The sequence below is a fragment of the Nannospalax galili genome, unplaced genomic scaffold, assembly GCF_000622305.1.
Source record: "Nannospalax galili isolate Female #2095 unplaced genomic scaffold, S.galili_v1.0 scaffold548, whole genome shotgun sequence".
Lineage (NCBI taxonomy): Eukaryota > Metazoa > Chordata > Mammalia > Rodentia > Spalacidae > Nannospalax > Nannospalax galili.
This window is the reverse complement of record NW_008358999.1, coordinates 1,166,540-1,175,829: the sequence shown is the minus strand read 5'-3', so window position 1 is coordinate 1,175,829 and position 9,290 is coordinate 1,166,540. Positions and strand designations below refer to the sequence as shown.

The window sequence follows — 9,290 nt, the reverse complement described above, 5'->3', positions numbered from 1 at the left end:
CAAAAGCTAAAATTGGTCTAAACATGGAAAGATGCAGAGTAATATTTGACCTCAGGATGGAGACAGCAGATGGTAACTGGCTCTAAAACTAGTTGGATAATTTTGCATGTACTATAGATGTTTTTTTCACAGCTTAAAGATGTAACCTTGAAATCATTACCAATTTGTAGGTAAAAGTAGACAGGTAGAATGGGATCAGCAGAGCAGTGGTGCACAGTAGTGTTCTGATTCGAGAGCGAGCAGCAAGATTTGGGAAACTCGGTCATTATAGACTGACTCTGCCTCTGAACACCTATTTCCTGCACCCACTGCCTGTGTTGTCAAAAACAACAACAAAAACACCTGCATCAAGGTCAACCTGACAGGGAGGGAGTAGAGAATGCTCCTATCCCGGGACAAGCCTGAAGCCTGTGAGCAATGCTTGGGATCAGGGTGAAGGCGTACTCATGTGCCACCTCTCCTCAGTGACTCATGGTGGTGTGCTCTGGTGCTTTGAGAATGTGCCCAGCCATGGTGCTTTGGGAAGAAGTCACCTAATCAGAGTTTCATTTATTACAGCCATACGCTGCAACTGATGGCACCCACCATTTAGTTTAGGCACCTGTCCTAACACAACTACCTTCCCCTTGTGCCTGACATAGTAAGCTGTGTGTTCAAGGATATAAAATGATTGTGCACCAAGAATTAAGTCCCATCTCACTGTCTGCCATCTGTGTTCCAGGCATCCGGACAAAAACAAAGATCCCGGAGCAGAAGACAAGTTCATTCAGATTAGCAAGGCTTACGAGGTACCGTGTCTCAGCTGTGATGTCTCTGTTAGCTCTTAGGAGACAGGCCATAGGGGAAACAGCACGCATGAGGACTAGTGTTCAGTCCCCAGAACCCACCTGAATGCCAGGTGGGTGTGATGGCCTACCTGTAATTCTGTCACCCAGAAGACAGAGATCGGGGATCCCTAGGACAAGTTAGACATCCCTACTGGAAAGCTCTGGGTTGTGCCTCAGTCAATAAGGTGGAGAGCAATAGAGCAAGCCTCCTGACATCGACCTTGGTCTTTTACACCTACCTGCACACACATGCAAACACAGATACACGTATACATGCATAGCACAGACATACACATGCAAAAAGAAAGAGGGCCATAGGTGATCATTTCTATAATGTCCCTCAGGCAGGACACATTCCCTGCCCCCTGACCCAGTTTCATCATGATGTTAGAGAAAATATCTTTGGTCACATCCAGCATGTTGAAGCAAGTACCTAACGTCTCAGCTCCTGGAAAACATGGCCCTAGTCAGAGTTGTGAAAGTACCCAGAACGTGTGTCTGTTATGCGTTCAGAGCCCTAACATTAAGAATCCCACATCAATTTGCCTGGTTACACAAGGTTACAAATACCTCTAAACCTGGGGTTGGGGATTTAGCTCAGTGGTAGAGCGCTTGCCTAGCAAGCACAAGTCCCTGGGTTTGGTCCTCAGCTCCGAAAAAAAAGAAAGAAAAAATAACAAATACCTCTAAACACAAGATTTTTGGTAATTCTCCCAATTTGTCAGCTTCAGTAGCTTGGTCTAGAATGTGCACAACCAGTGAGACCCCGGCAGCCTGGTTTGTTGGGGTGATGTTCCTGGTTTGTTGGGGTGATTTCCTGGTTTGTTGGGGTGATGTTCCTGAGCAGACTGTGCTTAGCATGTACATGAATTCTCAAATTTCAGTCAAAGTTAGAGTTCAGTAAAAGCTGGTGGAAGGAGAGAATTGACTCTTGCAAGTTGTCCTCTGACCTCTACACACGTGCTATGACACTTAAGTGCCAACATGCATATGCACATACACACACATACACAGGTACACACTATAAGTAAATGTAAAACAAAACAAAACAAAAACCCTAAAACCAAAAGACAATTCGCATACAAGGCACTGGACTCTGGCTTACCACACCTTGGTTCAAATGAATCCAACTCCAAATGTGCCAGATTAATTTTCTTGTGATCGAATCCTGGTGACCATTGTTGTGTTGGCTCTTGTTGATTATTTATTTGTTTCATTTGTTCACTAAAGTGCTTAACAGTGATGGTTGACACTTTAATGTCAACATGAGCGTGAATATCTAAACAAGTGAGATATTTGGGTTTATGTTTGGGGATTGTGTTTTTGTGTGCGTGTGCGTGTGTGTTTGTACACATTTGCATGCATGTATGTGCATGTATACACATGCTTGTGCACACACATGCCATGGCACACATGTAGAGGTCAGAGGACAACTTGCAGGAGTCAGTTCTTTCCTTCCACCTTGTGGATTCTGGGGGTGGAAATCAGATCATCAGGCTTGGCCATCTCCAACCCATGATGTTTCTTTTGAGAGAAAGGTTTCTTAGTATCCATATCAGCTTCATTTAGGATAATCAGTGAGGTCATAGTTCTCTCCCCGCCTCCTCCTCTCGCTCCCCCTTTTTCCCCTTCCCCCCTCCTCCTTCTCCCCTCCATGCCCCATCCCCCTCCTTCCCCCTCTCCATCTTCTTCTCCATCTCCCCTGCATTTGTCTTTCAAGCTACTTACAGAAAAGTCATTTAGGCTGAGGCTGTGGCTCCATGGTAGAAGGTGTGCCTGGCATGTACAAGGCCAGGGTTCAATCTTCAGCACCGCAAAAAAAAAAAAAACACTTTGTTGTTTAGCTTCCTAATTTTCCTGCTTTTCAGATTCTTTCCAATGAAGAAAAGAGAAGCAACTATGATCACTACGGCGATGCTGGGGAGAGCCAGGGCTACCAGAAGCCACAGCAGCGAGAGTATCGCTTCCGCCACTTCCACGAAAACTTTTACTTTGATGAATCTTTCTTCCACTTCCCTTTCAATTCGGAGCGGCGGGACTCAATCGATGAAAAGTATTTATTGCACTTTTCACACTATGTGAATGAAGTGGTTCCAGATAGCTTCAGGAAACCCTACCTCATCAAGATCACGTCAGATTGGTGCTTCAGCTGTATCCACATCGAGCCTGTTTGGAAAGAAGTAGTCCAGGAGCTGGAAGGCCTAGGTGAGTTTGGGGGTTTTAAAAAATATTTTATTTGTTACTTTTATTTAATGGGTGTGAGTGTATTGCTTACATAAATGTAAGTGCACCCATGTCATGCAATGCCCTTGGAGGTCAGAAGAGAGCGATAGATTCCCCTGGAACTGAAGTTAAGGATGGTTGTTAGCCGCCATGTGGATGCTAGGAATTGAACCTGGGCCCTCTGAAAGAGCAGTCAGTGCTCTTAACTGCTGAGCAATCTCTCCAAGTCATTTTTCATTAGGAGACATTTATACAGAAGAACATGACAGTTTTCCTTCTTAAATTTGATAGAGTGTTAGGGAAAAGGAATGGTCCATGTGCTTTCTTTTCCCAAGTCCATGGTGATTGGTACTTTCCAGGGACATTTCCATAGAGAAAATGTATAAACCACTTTCCTTTAAAAATATTTTTTATTTTATTTGCTATTTTTATTTTGTGTGTATGAGTGTATTGCCTACATGTATGTAAGTGCACCTGTGTGGTTCAGTGCCCAAGGAAGTCAGAAGAGAGTGTTGAATCCCCTGGAACTGGAGTTAGGAATAGTTGTTAGCTGCCATCTGGGTGCTGGGGATCGAATCTGGGTCCTTTGCAAAAATAGCCAGTGCTCTTAACCGCTGAACCATTTCTCCAGTCCCCTTAAAATATTTTTTTTAGTTGTATTTATTGTGAGTAGGTGTGAGTCTGAGAGACATGGGGGGGGGGCCATATGCCACAGTGCATGTATAGAGATCAGAGAACAACTTTGTGGACTTGGTTTTCTCCTTCCACCTTTATGTGGATCAAACTCAGGTTGTTTGGCTTATGTGGCAAGTGTCTCTACCCACTGAGCCATCTTGGTGGCTCACCACTTCCTCTTTGCTTGCTTGATTTGAAGCTTTATCTGTATAGTATCCAAGTCCATTGTTGGAAAGCTGATAATACAATTGAGAAACTGGAAAATCATTGGCTGCCTAAAGCCACCATCAAGCATCCACTTTAACACCATTGGGGATAGCAGATACATGGTATCTGTGGCCTAGTAATTTGCTGGGGCTACCATAAACATATGCCACAGCCTGGGGCTTAGAAAACAGGTTTGAGCCTCAGCACTCGGGGTTAAAAGCAAGTCCATCCTGGGCTACGTGCTGAGCTCTAGGACAGCTTGGGCTACAGAGACAATATAAGATACAGTTTCAAAAGTCAAGGGCTGGGCTGGAGAGATGGCTCAGCCGTTAAGAACACTGTTCTTGCAGTGTTCAAAAGACCCAGGTTCAAATCCTAACACCCACATGGCAGCTAACAGCTGTCCCTAACTCCATTTCCAGGGGATCCAACAGCCTCGTTTGTCCTCCACTGGCATTGCACAACACTGGTGCACTTACCTACATGTAGGCATAACACTTATACACATAAAAATAAAAATAATAAATTAAAAAAATAAAAAAGTCAAGGGCTGTGGAGATGGCTCAGTGAGTAAATGTACTATCTGATCAAGTTGATGACCCAAATTCAATCCCCAGAACCCCCATCATGACCAAGTTACCCCCTGAATGCTGCTCTCTAGATACCCTCAACTGGGGATCAGGGCTTCAATACATAGACTTATGGGGAGAGGACACAAACACTGAGACCATAACACTGTAATGGTCATGGGTACCTGTGTGAAAAATAGCTTCGCCTGGCCTTCATCCATATTAACCAACTTTGCACCAAGAAAATTCTAGTGATTCCAGGATATTTATTTCAGTAACTCCTCAGTGTTGATGTTACTGAATTAAAATTTTGTCACAGCCATGAGGAGACTATTCTTAAGTAATTAAAAAGGGACAAATGAGCCTAGAGACCAAAAGGTCAGATTTCTCTGAAAAGAGGCCACTGCTGGAAATCGTTGGCTCATTTATTCTAAATCAAGTCTTTGGTCTGCTGTTCGGAATCACTCAGGTACTCAAGGTTGGGGAATGCTTTCCTGACCCTGGATGAAATTGCTCTTGGAAACAGCTGAAAGGAAGTTCAGCTTGGTGTCTGACGTGCCAGAGGTGGTCAGCAGCTCTGTGCTGCTGGTGCGTGATGAAGGAGAGTTGGGAGGCCGAAAGCACTGACTTGAGTAGCTTCTGTGTCACAAAGCAGTCTTAAGCCACGTTCACATGGTGTAGCGAAAAGGATCTGGGAGCAGCATGGATGCTAAATCTCTATATCCAGGGGTTTGGGGGGGGGTTGTTTGTTTTTAATGTGTATGAGTATATTGCCTGCGTGTGTATAAGTGCATTCGTGTCATGCAATGCCCGTGGAGGTCAGAAGAAGGTGCCAGATCCCCTGGAACTTGAGTTACAGATGTTTTTTAGCTGCCATGTGGGTGCTGGGAATTGAACCCGGGTCTTCTGCAAGAGCAGTCAGTGCCCTTAACCACTGAGCCATCTCTCCTGCCCCAATGTATGCATTTTATTTATTATAACTATTATTTACATTGTAAATTGTGTATATGTGTGCACATGCATGAATGTGTGCCATGGTACACATGTGGAGGCCAGACGATAACTTTCCAGAGTTGGTTCTCTGTTTCTATCGTGTGTGTTCAGGGAGCGAGCTTAAGTCAGCAGGCACAGCAGTGGCAAGTGCGTTTACTCACCAAACCATCTCACCAGTGTGTGTGTGTGTGTGTGTGTGTGTGTGTCTGTCTGTGTACATGTATACATGTGTGTATGTGCACATGTGAGGGGGGTGCCTGCAGAGGCAAGAAGAAGGCATTGGATCCCCTGGAATGGGACTTACCAGCAGTTGTGAGCCACATGATGTGGGTGCTAGGAATTGAACTGCAGTCCTCTGCAAGAGCAGCAAGTGCTCTTAACTCTGAACCATGTCTCCAGTCCCCTACATTACATTAAACATATTAGGCACGCATACATGATAGGAGGCAGCAGAGGATAGTGATTACAGCTGATAGCTTGGGGCTCAAGTAAGCCAGTGCTCAAATCTCAGCTCTCATTTGTATCCTTTGGACAGGTTACTTAATCCAAGTTTTCTCTTTGGCACTGGTAGGTTGAACTCAGAACTTTGAGCATACGAGAATAGGCTGAGCCACATCCTTGGCCTTTAACTCAGCTTTCTTTACCTCAAAAGCAGGAGGAGCAACAAGGGCAAACCAACGCATCATTAGGAAGATTAAACGAGAAGGGTGCTCAGTGCTGGTGTTTAAGTACTTTAGTAAATTAACTTTACAGGATTCCTGATTAACTGAGTTTTCTGGCTTACCAAAGTAAATTTTTAAAGTCATGTTAAAAAAAAAATTTATGTTAATGTTTTATTGTGTGTGTATATTTGTGTATGTGTGTGGACCCAAGTGCCACAACGTGCCTGTAGAAATTAGAGGACAACTTACAGAAGTCAGTTCTCTCTACTCTGTGGGTCCCAGTGATTGAACCCAGGTCCTCAGGCTTGGCAGTAAGCACCTTTTACCCACTGAACCATCTCCTTAGCCCTAAAGTAATTTTTTAAAATTTGATTTAATTTTTTATTGAATTTTTGTGAATTTCATACAATATATTTTGATCACATTTAGATTCCCTCCATATCTGCACCCCCCCTTGCTAGCCCTCCACCAAATTTCCTATACTCTGACATATACATTAAGGCCTATAGAGTCAGGTTTGTGTCCCCAGATGCCCTTCCATGTGGGTTCATTCACTCAAGCCTGGTCAGCTTCCCCAAATCTCACCTTGAACAAAACTGACTCTCCTTCCCAGCAGCCATCAATTGCCAATAGTCCCTCAGGTCCAAAGTAAATTTTCAAGTCCCTATTTTATAAACCCTTTTGGGAATCCTCTCTTACGTGTAAGCCCACTTTCTTCAATTCACCAACAACAAGACGCAACTTTTAACTAGTTTTGAGCAGAGCCTTCAGAGGAGGAGAAGTCGGCAGGGCAGGAAAGCCAGGGGTAGCCATCACAGCCACAGGCAAAGCGTGCCGCAGACCGTCTGTGGCCAGGGAGCTGTGTGCGCCAGAGAAGAGGAAGCAGGGAGAGCCTGCCAGGGAGGAAGCAGCCTTCAAGTCCAGGCCAGGGAAACTGGGCTATGCTCTGGTATTTAAGAGGGCCAAGAAAAGTTATTCATGGGGAAGTGACCCAACAGCTCCCTACTCCAGAAAGCTGACTGGCAATGCCTCGTGAGAGGCAGATTGAAGAGGGCAGGGAGGTTGCCAGGCTGGCACCACTGGCCTGAACTAGGGCAGCCAGAACAGAGCAAGGTAGATGGGTAGACAGGGCCTTTCAGGAGTCCTGGAGGGACCTAGCTTCTGGAACCATTTGCATGTCCAAAAGGAGAGGAGAGGAGGAGAGGAGGAGAGGGTCCAGAGCGACCCTGCACTTGAGCTGTGAGTGGCAGGGATCACAGTGGGCAAGAGCTAAACTGGGGGAGTGGTTTGAAATGCCAGCTAGAATGTAGGCATCCGGTGTGAAATGATACAGGTATAATTGTAATGGTAGCTTAGATTTACTGAGTTTACCACTGCCGAGTGCCATTAACAGTGCTACTAGTATTAAGCAGTAATTCTGTAGGGCAGGTAGACCATTGATGTCCTTTTTATAGGTAAGTCATTCATTTTTGGTGTCTTGTCCAAGGTCACAGTTGGTGTTTGACAGTTCTGGGAGTCCAACCCAGATGGTCTGGCTACTTACTGTCAGTGTGCACGTAGAACCACGGTGCCACTCCAACTCTAGATGCCCTTAAACCCTTGATGATTTAAAGACCTTACTGTTCTTTGGGGTTGTTGTACTGATATTTGTAGTAAATTGGGATCCAAAACAATAAAGATAAAGAAGCTAGAATTAGCATCCATAGAACTGACATTGTATTCATCCATCCCCTAACCTCTCCACAAATACCATGGAAAACAGGTTGTGACCAGATGTATTCAGTTAAATTTATAGCCGTGTTTTCCTTTGGGACATTGAGATTCTTTTTGATGCTGTTGAAACAGTATCACTTTATTCCCCAGGCTAGCTGCAAACTCCAGGCCTATCAGGATTCTCCTGCCTCAGCCTCCTGAATAGCTGGGACTACAGTTCCCTGTGACCATGTGGCTCTGGGGATTGAACTCTAACCTCATGCATGCCAGGCACGTCCTCTACCACTGAGCTATATTCCCAGCTCCCTGGTGATAATTCTTGTCAGCTGGGTTCTACTTGGTTACAATTTGGTAACATTGAGATAAGATCAGGACAGGGTCCCTGGCTGTTTCTTGTCTGAGTGAAGTATCACCAGACAGTTCCTCAAAGAGCTCACCATTTTTCGTTAGAGTTCAGATTTTTTATTTTTCTAGTCTTTTATGAGACAGGGTCTCCCTGTAGCCCCAGCTGGCTCCCCCAAGTGCTGGGACTAAAGGCATGTGCCACCATGCTCAGCAAATGATGCTTTTTAAAGAAGTCACATATACTTGATTTTGTTTATTCAGTCATTCATTTCTTTATTTTGAGACAGAGTCCCAAGATAACCTTGAACTCCTGACCTTCCTGCTTCTGCCTCCCAAATGCTAGGATTACCACTGTGCCCAGTTTATTGCCTTTCTTTTAGCTAGTCAGTGGCTGAGGTGTAGCTCAGCAGTAGCACACTTGTCTGTATATGGTCATTCCTGAGACACTGGGTTAGATCCCTAGCTCCAAAAAGCATTCTTGTTTTGCTCCCTGAGCTCTGTTGAATTCTGGGCCTATCCATCTGTTATCTGGATCCTGCTGTATCCAGACAAGAACATATGAGTGGTTTTACTCACTTGCTTTAAGAATCCTGAACGTTGGTCCCTGTCTTCTTGTTTAGGACCAGAGTGGTTAGAGATGAGACTAGAGTGTGGCCCAACACTTACCTCCTGAAGCGTGCGGCCGCTGGGCATTGGTTGTCCTTCATCCTGCCTTCTCTTCCCATCTCTGGGATCTGGGGGATGGGATGAGTTTGCCCAGTGTGGGAAGGCATAGAATGTGTGGCCAGTATACAGCAAGGCCTTTTCTCTGACCCCTTTCTGCTTAATCTGATCATAAAGTGTTAGTGCTCAGGGTCAGTGGGTTGAGGAATTGGGGTGGAGTGTGGGCTGAGGAGTCACTTTCTTCTCTGTGGGTCTTAGTTTCCCCATGTATGAAATGAAACAAAATGAAACCTTTGCCTGATGGTTTCTGCTCCGTGGGCACTGGCTCACATTCCAGGGAAAGTTCCTGGGCCTTGGTCTGCTGACCCTAATCCACTTTCTTTGTTCTACAAATAAGCTAGAACTCTTCAGTT

The 9,290-nt window shown here is 45.0% G+C and overlaps 1 protein-coding gene across 2 annotated transcripts in view; it reads left to right on the top strand.

Annotated features, from left to right (window-relative positions):
• The window catches only part of Dnajc16 (DnaJ heat shock protein family (Hsp40) member C16), a 52,777-nt gene that overhangs the window by 7,295 nt on the left and 36,192 nt on the right, over nt 1–9,290 (top strand). For both annotated transcript variants that reach the window (XM_008822667.3, XM_017795485.2), the window contains 2 exons: nt 722–788; nt 2,696–3,032. In XM_008822667.3, coding sequence (XP_008820889.1) covers nt 722–788; nt 2,696–3,032 — 404 coding nt within the window. The remainder of the gene's footprint in view (nt 1–721; nt 789–2,695; nt 3,033–9,290) is intronic.